The sequence below is a fragment of the Passer montanus genome, unplaced genomic scaffold (assembly GCF_014805655.1).
Source record: "Passer montanus isolate IOZ18808 unplaced genomic scaffold, ASM1480565v1 scaffold76, whole genome shotgun sequence".
Taxonomy (NCBI): domain Eukaryota; kingdom Metazoa; phylum Chordata; class Aves; order Passeriformes; family Passeridae; genus Passer; species Passer montanus.
In genome coordinates this window covers 1,381,340-1,396,198 of record NW_024372813.1, presented here as the reverse complement: position 1 = coordinate 1,396,198, position 14,859 = coordinate 1,381,340, and the positions used below count along the sequence as shown (strand labels likewise).

At 48.2% G+C, this 14,859-nt stretch overlaps 1 protein-coding gene across 1 annotated transcript; it reads left to right on the top strand.

Moving 5' to 3' along the window:
- Positions 1-772: 772 nt before the first annotated feature.
- On the top strand, positions 773-14,316 carry UPRT (uracil phosphoribosyltransferase homolog). The gene is made up of 7 exons (XM_039731111.1): positions 773-1,088; positions 6,469-6,511; positions 10,072-10,141; positions 11,154-11,216; positions 12,478-12,639; positions 13,093-13,191; positions 13,920-14,316. The coding sequence occupies exons 1-7, from the start codon at positions 802-804 to the stop codon at positions 14,024-14,026; spliced, it is 831 nt and encodes a 276-aa protein (XP_039587045.1). The 5' UTR covers positions 773-801; the 3' UTR covers positions 14,027-14,316.
- Positions 14,317-14,859: the final 543 nt, after the last annotated feature.

The window sequence follows — 14,859 nt, the reverse complement described above, 5'->3', positions numbered from 1 at the left end:
GAGACTGAAACCTCTGTTCTGTATGGTAACATTGACAGTTCCAGCTGTGGCAGGCATCAGCCTGAAAGAAAGTCCCCAGGTCTATGGGAATCCAAATCAATCCAGGAGTCAGGCTGGAGGAAAAAGAGAAGTGTCAATATTCAAATGTCACTTACAATCAATGGTATTGGAAGGCTATGAACACAAGAAGGGGAATGCTTCAAGGAAGTATATTAAGCAAGAGGGAAAATTAATCAGAATGAAGTAATGCAAAGAAAATAAAAATAGAAAAACGGGACAAGGTTAAGGGCAGATAGAAGCCCTTTTTCAGAGGTGTAAAATAATTTTGGCAAGTAGAATGTGTGCTGAAAGGCACAGTGCTCTTTTGGAGATAGAAACTGTTGCACTTATTTCTAGAAAAATATGAACTATTAATCCTCAGACCTTGCATTTAAGAACTGACCAGCAGCACGCACTTTGGAAATGTAGTCTGAATTATATCTCACAGCCAATTAAACAAGTAGCATTAAAAAGCTATATTTTAAAATGTGTTTGATTGTGTTACAAGAATGACAAGTCCAGTTGTTTTCACTGAAGATGTGGTTAGGCATTGGAAGGAGTCCCTCAGGACAGTGGTGGAGTTACCATCCCTTAAAGCGTTCAAGAAATAATTGAATGTGGCACATCAGCCCAGCACAGAGCAGAGGCATCCAGCCTTGCCCAGGTCATGGATTTACTGCCTGTGAGAAGATCAAACCTGCAGTGAATCCACAGCAGTTGGTGACTCCCCCGGCGGCGCGCACGGGGGCGCGGCCCCGGCGCATGGAGGCGATGCCCTGCCAGAACCAGCGCCTCGGCCCGCGGCCGCAGGATGAGCCGCCGGCGGCCGCCACGGCCACGGCGAGCGGAGGATCGCGGCTGATCCGCTTCGCTGAGCCCAGCGAGGACAGCGGCTGCCCCAGCCCGGACAGCAGCAGCAGCAGCAGCAACGGGGTGGTGGCGGCGCCGGTCCCCGCGGGGGAGGGCGGCGTGCCGGCCATCGGGCCGCAGCTGAAGCTGCTGCCCATGAACGACCAGCTGCGGGAGCTGCAGACCATCATCAGGGACAAGTGAGCGCGCCGGGCCGGGCCGGGCCGGGCGGGCTGGGGAGGGCCCGCGGCGGGCCGGGAGAGGAGGGGGATCATCGCTTGTGGCTCAGCCCATCCTTCCACAGCCCCGCCGAGCCGGCAGGCAGAGCCCCCGGGGCTCCGTGCCCGGCGCAGGCAGAGCCCCCGGGACTCCGTGCCCACCCGCGCCGCGGGGCTGCCGGGCACTGCGCGGCTCGGCGGGTCCCTGAACCCCTCTCGCACTCGGACGGTCCCTGAACCCCTCTCGCACTCGGACGGTCCCTGGTGGGGTGTTTGCTCACCTCCGCCCGGCGGGCGGCTCGGAGCCTGCGTGCCACATCATCAGCACAAGGTGTGTAAAGCCCTTGAGAAAGGAGGCTGCACCTTAGGGTCCCGCGGGGCTCATCGCCGCTCTCTGGAGAGCGCATCCTGCAGGCAGCGAGGGGCGGGGAGCCCTTCCCAGGCTCTAACTGTGAGCTCCGTGTTCCACAAGGCAGCTCAGGTGCTGAACGCGTCCCTCCCACTGATCGCGTTTGTAGCTGTGCTTGTTCAGCACTGAGAAGGTGATAGTGGAAAGTGTTAAATATAGCATACAATATAAGACAAACTTCAGTAGCATCCATCTATTTATTAAAAACTACTGGTTTGCAAGAACCACCAGCAAAGAGGTGTGAAATCAAGCCTATTAATAGAGTGATCAGGTCTGAATAAAACCCTCTCTTCCTGTGACACAGTGGCTTTCTGACATCTTCAATAAGTCATTGCAAAGACACTGTTCTTTGCTGTGTTTCTCATCTGTCCATTTGCACAGTCCATGTTTTGCTATTTTCTGGCTCTTGGGGCTCAACTTTGTAGGTAACATTTTAAAATTCATTTTGTAATTAATTTTTTAATGCAAAACTGATCACCATTTCTCAAAGACAGTACCTCCATTAATTTTATTAATATAGCTGAGCCTCCTTCCCTTAAACTAGTTTGTAGAGGATTTTCCTTAATTTTCAAAGCATTGTGGGGGAAAATGAAACCTGGCAGCAGGAGCACCAGAGGCAGTGCAGTCTTCATGTAAGGAGGGCACTTTTGGCAAGACCACACAGAAGATCTCTGCAGGTGAGAACACCCACCTGGCAGCTTCTCTGTGGAGCAGAAAAGGAAGCTGGGAGTGAGCTAAGCAGGGAGAGACAGAATCCAAACTAGGCTTGGTGATGGCCTGTGAAAGGTTTTGAGGTTAGTGAAAACCATATTGTTTTGATGTCTAGACAAATACTAGCAATGTAATTACTTTACTCGGGGGTTTTATTATTATTTTGTTGTACACAGGTTTTGACCTCTTTCAAATGCATTTAAGAGGTTTCTGGTTACAGTGAGCTTATCCAGAAAGCAGCAGCTGCAATTTGAACTTGAAGGACATTTTTTAGAGTTACATCTGCTTCATTGCGCAAGACTTTGGTAAGAGGAAGTCTAGAATAGGACTTGTAAACAGTGAATTACTCAGAGCAGCTGCAGCAATCACGGGCTGTACTTTATTCTGAGTGTGATGTTGCCCTGGAAGTGGGGATGGAGCTGTCACTTCCAAGTTCCCTTCCCAACCAGTGAGGAAAATCAGATAGCAGCCTGCTCAGCAAGGTTGGGTTTGTAGGTAAGGACAGTAGGGAAATATTATTTTTGTGTTCTGTCCCAGGAATTCAGCTGCATCTCATTAAGAGGCCTCGGACTGACCTATTTTCATACCTGTCATTCAGAAAGATGCTGAAGGGAGAAGAGGATTTTTTAGGCACTGTTCATTAACCTTACCCTGGACTGCTGCAATCTGCCCTAAGACAACTCTGTAGCTACTGTAGCATTCAAACCAGGTGCTAAAAGAAACTCCTTCTCCTCAGAGCTGTTTGTGAACTGGCAGCAATGTGGCTCAGAGCAGCTACTGGTCAAAAAATCCAATTTAAGCTGATAAAGAGGTATGTTGACATACAGTGTTTGGGAAGAAGGAGAAGCTGTTATCTACAGGAAATTAGAGTGCTGTCATTTAGACTTTCTGGATTAAAAAAGAGCAGGTAACACCTTAACTCAAGGAGAATATTTAGATTCCTCAATGGCTGCAGAGGATGGATGTTCCAAATACAGCAATACCTGAAAATGGCAGACATTAAAAGGCAAGCTCCTGTGGAGGTAGAAATGGAACAAAAGTAGGGGGAAAACCCAGTCAGTTTGGGACTATTACTGTAGGTGAGGAAGGGGTAAATCCTCAGATAGATAATCCCAGTGAGTGGGATGGAGCTAAGGTCTGGTCAGGCCAGATGCAGAAGACTTTGAGGACTATTTTGTCTGTAGCATGAGCTGCTCAGAGAAGTGGAAAGCTCTTTCCTTGTTCCTGAGAGGATTCAGAGAAAGAAATCATGGCCTTTCAATTGGTATTACTGTAAAGAAAAGCCCACCTTCCTGTGGCTGGTCATGGTGTCTCACGGGATTCAGAGGTGGCTGGCTGGGACAGGGATGTCCTCCTGGCAGACTGAAATGGCACTTTTGCTTCCTTAAAGTTAACAAGAACTTGGTCTGTGTGCCAGGGTTGGGGAGATGGATAGATCACTGTGCCTGGGTTTCCTCATTTTCCCTCAGCCTTGTCACTTTTCTGCTCAGCAAGTGCTTAATGGGGGCAGGTGCCTTTTATCCTGACTGGGAGATGGACCTCGAGTGCTCTAATGGGGTGTGAGCTGATGCACTGAAGTACTGAACATTCTAGAACAGTTACAGTCTCTTTTCAAGGAGAGAATGATCTCAAGGTAATTTCTACCCTCAGATGTGAAGCAGGGATCTGGAAGCTGAAATGAATAGTGTGTTTATATAGAAGAAAATTCATTAGCTCAGGTTGGCAGTGTCATTTTAACTCATGATTTAACAGGAACTACAATTTAAATCCAGGTACTTTAAGGATCTTGTGTCTGTTGGGTGAGATCGTGCTGTGGTATTCTGGTAAAGCTTCTTATTCCCTGAGGAACAGAACATAGAAATGCAGATGGCAGAGAGGCTGGATGTGCAGTCCTGGCTGCTGCACAGAGCAGGGGATTCAGGAGGGTGGAACTCACCTGTGCTGGTAAGGAGAGCTGCTGCAGGCAGGGAGGGTGGGATCACTCTGCATCCCAGCCCCAGCATGAGAAAAATTAAGGACTGCAGTCCATTAAGTACTGAAGTGCTGCAGGTAGAACGTGGACCTGTTCCCAGCTACATCATCTCCCTGAGTGCCAACAGCTCATCCAGTGCCTTCAGTTTTCTTAAAAACCTTTTACAAATCCTCTGTAGGGAAGTGGCTTTTTTCCAGCCTGGCCCTCACCCTGGCTGTCTCTCAACAGTTTCTGTGAGGAAATGAGAGAAACAGGAATTACTGATGCCCCAATACCTGCAGACCTGGCAATGTTTGTCACCAAGTGCTAAAGCAGGAAGAAACCCTGCAGCTACTTTATATTACAATACAGCCCCAAAAAACCCATTTCTTCTCACCTCCCAAGACAGACACTGATATCAGCCACACTCCCCTGCCTTCAGAAACAAAGTGAAACTCATTTATATTGTGTAACACAATGTTCCTGCTACAAGTTAGGTTTTAATGCCTCATATTTTTAGATGTTGTCTTGCTACTTGATGAAGCAGCTGAAACAGTTTCTAGTCTGACATGAATTGTTGCTTTATGTATTTCTATCTGGTATTTAGGCAGAACAGTTACAGTGTTTTCACATAAGCCCTTTTTTTTTTCCCTGCCCCCTGGCAATTCTGACAGGCTGTGGGGTTTGAGATATGGTCTGAGCTTTCCAGCTGCCCCTGTACGTGTGGTCTGACATTTTCTGTATTACTGTTATTTGTATGCATTGTCATTTTCTGTTGCCCTCCCCTTCTCAAAAACCAGGTGTGACCAATGAAGGGTGTTCAGTGAACTGTGCAGAGGAACATCTGTGTCTCTGCAAGGACAGAGGAGTTGGTTCAAAGCCTCATAATCTGCATTAGTAACTCAGAACACATTATCACTTTGAGTCAAAACTGTGGCCTGGACATTATTGGGTCTGTCTTACACCTGTTTGTGAAATTCAGCAAAATTTTCTGAAATTTCTAGGTTCTGGAAGAACCTAGATAGGCCACTTAGCTACTTCCCTCTTTTAAAAATACTTACCTACACTACAGATAGAAGTATGAAACTTTCCAAAAGCCTTAATAAAATTGGGTCATATAATTGTACAGATTTGGGTTTGGTTTTTTTCCCCCCAATTTTTGGGGTCTTTTTGAGCATTGCCTGTCCAGTTAATGTCAAAATAGCAGAAAGTTAGGAATATCCTGTCAGTACCAGAAAGAAGAAAAAAGAAAAGCAAACAGTATTTTAACAGTGTGTTCTTAGTGCAAGGAATGATACTAGATTAAGTTAATGCTCTTTTGAAACCTCTTTTTTACAGTGGGAATAAGTGACTGGTTTCTAGGCAATGAGCAGGCAAACCTTTTGACTTTCATTCATGCAAGCATGAGGTGTCTCAGAATCTTGGGGATTAAATACAAAATGGCATTTAAGGAGACATGCAGAGTATTATATTGAAAACATGAGAGGGATTAAGAGAACATTTCATTTAGAAGGATCTCTTGGCATGTTGGTGTTGTGTCTCAGGGTTTTCAAAGCCACCGTCCTGTGAGTGTTGGCTCCTTGATCAGAAATGTGTCCTATTCTGGTGTAGTGAGAATTGCTCTTGGCATGGGAAGCAAGGTGTTAAAGCTGCTTTCAAAATTCAGACTTTTAACCTTTCATTTTGCCTTCTGAAGGGGCCAAAAGCCACAGAGGCACACGAGCAAAAGGTTGTACCCAAACTTCTAAGAGGCAGAGAGGTGTTTTCATGGGAATGCTCATTAATCCCTGCTCAGTTTAACCTCACGTTCACAGATCTAATCACACTCAGTGAGTTCCAGATAAGATAGGATGTATCTCCTGCTTATCAGGTGTGTTGTCAGCCCTGGGTTAGATCTGCATGATCATTGTCCCACAGCTTCTGTCTGACTGCAGGACAGGCAAGCAAAGCTCTCTTGCTCAGAGCTGCAGGGAATGCAGGAATATCTGAGCTTAGGAGGTGTTTTGGAACTGAGCTGGAGCAGCAGTACCATGGGAAACCTAGAGAACATCATCCTCTTGTGTTTAATTGCTACTGGTACAGAGCAGCAGCAAGAGGCAAACCCCAGTGCTGGGTCACTGCATCTCTGCCACCAACCAGGAAACCCAGGACACAGAACCTCTGGGATAAATTCAGGATGTGATAGGAGACATTTCTCTGAACTGTCTTGGAATATAGTATTTAATATTGTATTTAAGCAACGTTCTTAAAGTTATTCCCCAACTTAACAAGTAAATTATTACATTTTCCAGGAAATCCAGTAGAGGAGACTTCGTGTTTTCTGCTGATCGTCTGGTAGGTGAAGAATTTCTTGTTCTTGATATTGTACTTTGCAACTCTTCCATGAAATGGGTCTTTCAGGACACAGGGAGTGTGGGAGTGTGACAGTGACTTTTCTACCCAAAGGAAATTGCTGTGTGACTGCAACTTTCTATATAGGGACTTCTGTTCACTGTTCATCTCAACAGGTTCCAGAAACCATTCTGTTACCAGACACAGCTACTTGAAGACAGAGGCCTTCAGTAATAAGAAAATTCTGAGCAAAACCAGATGCACAGAGGTTGCAGCTAATTGAGTTTTAGTTTGAAGCAGCACTTTTGATCTTGTGAACAGAGCAGTACAATTTCTTACAGATGTTACCAGTTGCTTGCATGCAGAAGTGCCTCCTGGCACTTGCTGTGTATTAGATTATTAGCTCTGGGTGCATCCACATGGAGAATTTGTCTTTAGCCATATGGTGGTTACAGGCAGGGACAAAGCAGTTTGAAGTTTTCACTTGTTTTAGTAAGTCAGAACAAAGACTGCTGAGAGTGTAGCCTTTATCTCATTTAAATTACAAGCTTAAAAAAACCCCAGCACTTGCTACCACACACACTTGTGTCCACAAGGGTGTTTGCTCTTTCAAATCCACTCTCATTAACAGAGGGCAGTGTTTTTCCCCTTCCAGCATAGTCCAGAGACCATTCACAGTTACAGCCCCAGCAGGCAGCTTTCCTGTGATGAGCCCAAGCTTAATCCAGGCTTGCTCAGGTTTAGATATGACCACAGGCTGTGACTGCAGTGCTATCTTCCACTTTCCCCCCTACTTTCCCCTTTTTGAGGATGTTTCCTGCATTGCAGTACCTTACTGTCAGTAATTAGTGTGAAGGACCTTTTCCCATGTACTTTCTCACCTTTCTTGGGTGTCCTGCCCTGTTCTGAGACAAACACTGATTTTTTTTCCCCCCCTCTCATTGCTGGAAACTGCAGATCCAGGCAGTGAGTTCAGGTCCTTGCACCAGTGTCCTCTGTGTGCTGGTCCTGCAGCTCTTTGCCACAGAACTGCTGCTCTGTTTTCCATCTTGTAGGAGGAATTTTGCACAAAAGAATATGTAGGACTCTCATTTTCTGAATATTTTCCTAGGTGTGACAAAGAACAGTTATAATTTCATGTGGGATTTGGTCTCTACTAAACTTGGCAAGGTGCAAACAGTTATGACTTGCCATGTTTTTCACCCAGAGAGCAAACAGAGTTTAATGGCAAGAGGCAATGTGTGAAGAAAAGTGTGGGATTATAGGGGAAGAAAATCCACCTTGTTGCAGTGAGGAAATGAGAATGAAGTTAAGCTTGGGCAGAAGAATGCAGAGAATGAAGTTAAGCTGCCTTGGCAGCTGTTAGGGGCAGTGTCTCCTGAGGTCACCAGAGGGAGAAGACTTAAGGAGGGATTCTAAAGGTGATGGATTGCTGGTGGTGCAGTTTTTTCTTCTGGCAGTTTGTTTCACACATAAGGAGATGACACAAAGGAAATGTTTGAAGATACTTGTGAGAAAAAGGAGTTAATGGGCAGTGGAGGTTGGCAGGGAGTGTCTGAAAGCCACTGCGGTGATCCTGAATTGAAAGAAGTGAGGTTAAAGTTGTGAGGAGGAAGGACCAAGACAAACCTGTGTGGTGTTTGTGAAGGAGGAGAAGCAGCCCTGGCATGGGAGCCAGTCAGTCCTTGTGGCTGCTGCTGGTGGAACTGGGGGCAGCTGGAACTCAGGGCACAGAGCTCCTCTGGGGGCAGGAGGCTCCCCCTGACCAGCACCCACACTGGAAGCACCGAGCTGGTGTCACAGCTGCTGAAAGCACATTTTGGGGGGTGCCTGGAGGCCTGAGGTGGAGCCATGAATTCACTTCTCAGCCCTGCCAGCAGCTCCCTGTGTAACACTGCCCAGGTCACTTCACCTTTCTGCCCTCCTGCCTCTTTCAGGGGTGAGCATTCAAAATGGTTTGAAATGCTGAGCTGCAAAGAGCTGTACAGATGCTCTGCCTCCTCCTGAGCTTCCAAGAACAGCCACACATAATGGGTTAGAGGATTTTCTGCCTTGGGACCAAAGCTGTACTTCCTGTTTCACGTGGGGCTGTAATAACACTGCTTTTATCTTCTGAGCAATGGCAGCCACCTCTCTGGGACAGGAGCAGCTGGTTCTCGGGGCATGAGAGAAGAGAGAGGAAATTAATCCCTGAGTGTGGAGGTGGCAGGAAGCACACTGCAAAAATAAATGTTTTATCAACACTGACAAGTTTACAAAGGATCCTTCCAGCCCTTGTGTAAAACGCTGATAAGTGTAGGGAGATCACAGAGATTATTTGACCATAAGACCTTTACTGGATTACTCTAAATTTTTGGTAGATTATGTGGAGCAATGTCAGCACTTCAGCAAGATGAAAAAGGCTTTTCTTCCAAATCTGGCAAATAGGTGTGCTTTTTTTTTTTTTGGTGAACTAAGTTCAAAAATATAAAATAAAATTGGGTACAAATGTCCCAGAAACTAACCACAACCTCTGAGTATGGCTGCCACAAACACAGCTCTAGGAAGAATAAGTTGTATTAAAATGACTAAAAATACCTTGAAAGAGAGATTATAAATGTAAGGGACCATTTCCAGCAGAGGCTGCTTGTGTGCCAGGAACTGGGGCAGAATGGAAGGACAGGAAAACCTTCCAGGCTGCCCTCTGGAATAAGAACTGCCTGAGGTGAGCAGTACCTGCTGCATCCCAGGAGCACTGCCTCACTCTCCATCCCGCAGTGAATTTTGAATAATCAGTGATTTTTTTAGTTAAAGCTCTTGCTTGGCAGTGGCTTTCCTTGAGCAGTTCTGGGTTGTGAATCTTTGACTCATGAACAGAGAGAATTCTCACATCTTTAATCCCCAGAGCATCCTCCAGGACAGCCACTCTGTGGATGTGTTTGGTGCTTTGCAGGGCAGCACCAGGGGAGGCCTGGGGGCTCACGAGCTGCCCCTCCACCTGCACCATCCAAAAGTGCAGGGATTGGCAGCACCACCTGGAAACCAGAGCTGGCAGGAGTGGGAGGTGGAGGTGATAAAGACACTCCTGGGCACTGGTGGTGTGTGTGCATTGCTGCAGCTTCTGGGGCTGTTCTGGCAGCCCAGCTGCAGCTCAGTCCTAGAAACAGGGATGTGAAAATGGAGCCTGGCTGAGGGGGAACTTCACCTTTCCCTCAGCAGGATTTCCTGTCAGCAAATGGAGTTACATTGGTGCCTCACTCATCTGTTGTTGAGAAGAATTTGTCTGTGAAGCCTCTGCCTACCAGATGTAAAGTCAGTCAGTTTTCAGTTTTATGATTGCTTATGATTGCTTTATATTGCTTATTGCTTCTCCCAGTTTTGTTCTGCAATGCCTTTGTTTGATTTGTGGCCAAAACATAGAGCTCACCCCCAAAAGGTCTCTAACAGCAATTAGGGTCTGAATTTAAAGTGACCCTTTTAGGCCACTTGGGCTCACCCAGACCTTGTAGCTACTACTGCCATGTAGTGCCTTATCTCCAGAGATAACAATCCCCTAAAGCTGGCCCACCTCTTTGGTTCCACAGATCAGACTCGTGGTTGAAGAGGGACTGAATCAACTGCCCTACACAGAATGTACTGTGACCACTCCAACAGGTATGTGGGAAATCACCCCTGGCCTGGGTGGGACTGGAACTGATACTGACATCAAAATACACAGAATTATTACAAGAGTTACAGAGTATCCTGAGCTGGGAGGGACTCAGAGGATCATTGAGTCCAACTCCCTGCTCCTCAGAGAACTGCCCAAAACTGAACCCTGCAACATCCAGATGGTCTTTGAATTCTGACAGACTTGGTGCCACGAGTGCTTCCCTGGGGAGCTCTGAGCAGGGCAGAGTGACTGTCCCTGCTGCTTTAGAAAGCTACAGGGCACACGTCACAACTGAGCAAAACAGTCAATACTGTCATTTCACTAAGGATTACAGTGGTCTTGCAAAACCATGATGAAAATGTACCAGTGTATGTGCAAGATCAGTTCACCTGCCCACACCACAGCCTTGAACTAAAACTGATGACATTTCACATGCCCATTAAGGAGAAAGTGCTTGGCACAAGCAGCTTTGCTTTGCCAGCCTAAAGCTGGCCCTGCAGCTGGGGCCAGCTGGGAGTGAGGATGAGCAGGAAAGGCAAAGTGGCACTGGAGAAAACCATTGCAGGAGTTGTGGTTCCTCCTGTCAGCTGTGAAGATCTGTAAGGTTACAGCTACTCAGGCAGCTGCTGAGTGCATCAGCAGGCTGGGGGAACTGTCAGCTCTGTGGTGTGACCCACAGCACACTGAGATGTGCACCAGCTGAGTCCTGTCCCCCTGAGAACTCCACTTGCATTCCTGCAGGGTGACACTCTCACTGCAGTAAAGCATTGGTGTGGTTGTACTTACAATTAGAGAAATGATGAACTGCAAACCCTCAACTGGAAGCAGAGTTCAGACACCCACCCAGGAGGCACATCCATTACCTGTGCCCATTTCTACATCAAACAGCAGCCCCTTTCAGCTTTGAGCATTGGTGTCACATCTGTTCCCTTAAGGCAGTGACAGAGCCAGGACCACCTCTGCTCAGAGAGCCAGAAGGGAGCAGCCACTGAGCTCTGGTTTCTTCCCTCACAGGACACAAGTATGAAGGAGTCCGATTCGAAAAGGGAAACTGCGGGGTCAGCATCATGAGAAGTGGTAGGTGCTGCTGGCTGCTGCAGGACACGTTAAATGCTTTGGAAGCCTGGAAGCAACTTCCTTTCAAAGATGTGCAACAACAGGTTTACCCAAACTCTTTCTTAGGTATCCTTGATCAGAGACTGTCCAGGAGTATCTCCCATTAACCTTTAAGAGACAAATGGCTGGCACAGATCTCCTGTGGCCCCTTCCCTGGCAGCTGTTCCCTGTGAGGGGCCCAGTGCCCTCCCATGTCCCTCTGGTGCCCAGAGCCAGGGCCCCAGCCAGCCACGCTCGGTGGGGGCAGAGTCCCTGTCAGTGCCCAGTGCTGGGCAAACCTTTGGCTCTGTGCTGGCCAAGCCAGCTCTGGCCCCACCCTCTGTCACCGGGATGTCCCCAAACCCCACCCGCCCCTTCTGACCTTCCAGCTCTGTCCTGTGGGAGCTCAGCACAGCTGGGAGCGCCAAACCAGGGCTCGGCAACAGCGAGGAGACTCGGTTTGCTGGAAACAGGAGAAAAAGGGGAAGAGCTTCAGGTGTTTTAGTGCTCAGAACTGTCCACCAGCACGGGGGAGCTGTCCCTCTGGGACTGTCCATTTGGGGACAGTCCTTTTGGGACTGTCCCTCTGGGACTGTCCCTCTGGGACTGTCCATTTGGGGACAGTCCTTTTGGGGACTGTCCCTCTGAGACTGTCCATTTGGGATTGTCTCTTTGGGACTGTTTCTTTGGGGAGTGTTTCTTTGGGACTGTCCCTTTGGGGACTGTCCCTCTGGGACTGTCCATTTGGGACTGTCCATTTGGGGACTGTTTCTTTGGGACTGTCCCTTTGGGGACTGTTCTTTTGGGACTGACCCTTTTGGACTCTAATTCTGGGGACTGTCCCTATGGGACTGTCCATTTGGGACTGTTCCCTTGTGGACTGTTCCTTTGGGACTGTCCCTTTCGGACTCTAATTCTGGGGACTGTCCCTCTGGGACTGTCCATTTGGAGCTGTCCATTTGGGACTGTCCCTTTTCTGGGGACTGTTCCTTTGGGACTGTTCCTTTGGGACTCTTTGGGGACTGTCCATTTGGGAACTGTCCCTATGGGACTGTTCCTTTGGGGACTGTTCCTTTGGGACTGTTCCTTTGGGACTCTTTGGGGACTGTCCATTTGGGAACTGTCCCTGTGGGACTGTCTCTTTGGGGACTGTTCCTTTGGGACTGTCCCCGTCCCTGCAGCCCCTTGCCCCGAGCCCTGTCCCAGTGTCACATCGGCTGCTGTGTCTGTGCTGGCCCTGCAGGGGAGGCGATGGAGCAGGGCCTGCGGGACTGCTGCCGCTCCATCCGCATCGGGAAGATCCTGATCCAGAGCGACGAGGAGACGCAGCGAGCCAAGGTGTACTACGCCAAGTTCCCCCCAGACATCTACAGGAGGAAAGTGCTGCTCATGTACCCGATCCTGAGTGAGTGTCAGCGCGGACAGCCGGGCTCCGCCGGGCGCTGAGCGAGAAAACTTCACACTCTGGGGCTCTGCTGGGATTCCTCAGCTGCACCAGTGTGAATGCAGAGCAAATTGTTTGGGTATGGCTACTCTTGGGAGAAAGGATGAGATTAAGACATGATATAAATTTAATTATATGAATTTGACCTTGGGAAAAGACTCAAACAGTGTTTTTCTTATTCTGAGACATTTCTAGATTAATATTATAAGGAGTTTGTTGGGATGAGGTTGCTTGTCCACTCCAAGTTCTGCCATTAGGAGAACAAGGAGTCCATGCAGAGGTGATGCCTTTCCTGTGGGAAAGGACAGAGTCACCATTCAGTCACAACTGTACCAGAGGTATTCTCAGACAGCTTAGGACAAGTTCATCAACCAGGGCAAAACCCCTAAAGCCTCTCCCTGTTTGCCCTCTCAGGTACTGGGAACACGGTCATCGAGGCTGTCAAGGTGCTCGTGGAACACGGGGTGCAGCCCAGCGTCATCATCCTGCTCAGCCTCTTCTCCACCCCTCACGGTGAGTGGGGGCACAGCAGTGAGCACAGCTGGCTGCTGGGGACAGTGCCATCAGTCACACAGGGCACAGAGCTGAGCCTATGGCAGCATCGCTTTGCTCAGAGCAGATTTGGGGTTTTGGCTGAATTGTAAGACTGAGCAAAGAGAGCTGTGTTTATGTGGGCAGTGAGGAGGGGACTGAGTGGCAAAATGCCAAGGGAGAGTGTTCCTCAGAGCAGGAGTTTGCAGCACTGCCAGTTCATGGCTCACAGAGCAGTGCCAGGCCAGCTGCTGTTCTGGACTGTGGAATGTGGGGGTTGGCCCAGCTCCAGAGCAACACCAGGAGTGGGAGCTGAATGGAGCTACAGAACTGGCCTGGCTGCAGGTTAAAGGTGAAAGCAGATCTAAATGAGGAACATTTGCTTCTCTGGGAGGAAAGAGGATCTTGTGTGTTGTGTTAGAAACTGGCCATGGCAGAAATCTCTATCAGAAAACTCAGCTGAACTGCAGAGCAGCCTGTAACCACTTTAATTGGGAGTATGGCTATATGGGAAAGGCAATTCCAAAGAAGAAAACCTAAAAAAAACAATCCCCTGAAGCCAGGCAGTTTTCCTCAGAGATGGTTAGCTAAGGCAGGAGCAGGAAGAGGAGACAAGCACAGAGCCTGACTTACTTTTGGAATGCTGCTGATCACAGTTTGACATGGGCTGAAGCACTGTAGTCATTATTGCCTTTGCTGTCTCTTCCAAGGTGCCAAATCCATCATCCAGGAATTCCCAGACATCACCATTTTAACTACAGAAGTGCATCCTGTTGCACCAACACACTTTGGACAGAAGTATTTTGGGACAGACTGACAGTCTTGGAACAACTGGATATGACTCTATGGCATTACAAGAGGTTTTTTTACATTTTATTACTATTGAGTTGGTCGAGGGCATGTTTAAAAACCTTTTTGGCCAACTAACTTAGGTTAGTGCTGGCCTGAACAGGGATCAGGTACAGTGACAAAGCACTCTGGCTACATGGTCAAGCATCTCCATGTTGGGGCTCTGTAACTGCCACACTCTGCTTTTATTCCTATTTATTCTTCTCCAGCCTGTCCGTGGCCGCCTGCAAGAGCAAAATAAACCCAACTAAACCCCAAGGGAGTGTCCTTCATTTCTAGGGTCACATCACTCCAGCCACAGCCACTCCCAGTGCTTCCAAATCCCAGGGTCCTCCTGAGCAGCCACATGGATTTTTGGTCTTTGGCTGGTAATAAAGATACAACTTTGGAATTTTGCAAACATTATTCTCAAATAGTGAAACAGCCCTGGTTGTCTTGCTCTGGGCTCCTGAATCAGGAAGATTCCTGGTGCAGCAGAGCTGCAAACTGGGTGGGAACTGGGGGTGGGAGCAGCACTGCTTGTGGAAATTCTACACATACAGAACTTGGGAGTTGTATGAGACAAAACTTGTGGCTGGATCAGTCTCACCAACCCTTTAAAAGACAGGAAAACTGCAGCAAAAAGCTGGAACTCGATTTTTAGCCCTGTTCACAGAGCTCCAGAGCCAGAAGACAAGCGTGGCCCTCAGGGCCCAGCAGCCTTTCCAGAGCCTCAGGGCACTCTTTGGGTCACATTAAATCTGCAGCCAAAGCCCTTCTTTCTTTGAATCCCCTGGCATCAAGCACACCATACCCAGCTGG

What these genes read in the sequence shown, in the direction of transcription:
- UPRT (XM_039731111.1), top strand. Translation starts at nt 802, where the DNA reads ATGGAGGCGATGCCCTGCCAGAACCAGCGCCTCGGCCCGCGGCCGCAG. An exon ending in GGTCAGCATCATGAGAAGTG is followed by an intron (nt 11,217 to 12,477) that starts GTAGGTGCTGCT and finishes CTGGCCCTGCAG; the next exon opens with GGGAGGCGATGGAGCAGGGC. An exon ending in CCTCTTCTCCACCCCTCACG is followed by an intron (nt 13,192 to 13,919) that starts GTGAGTGGGGGC and finishes GTCTCTTCCAAG; the next exon opens with GTGCCAAATCCATCATCCAG.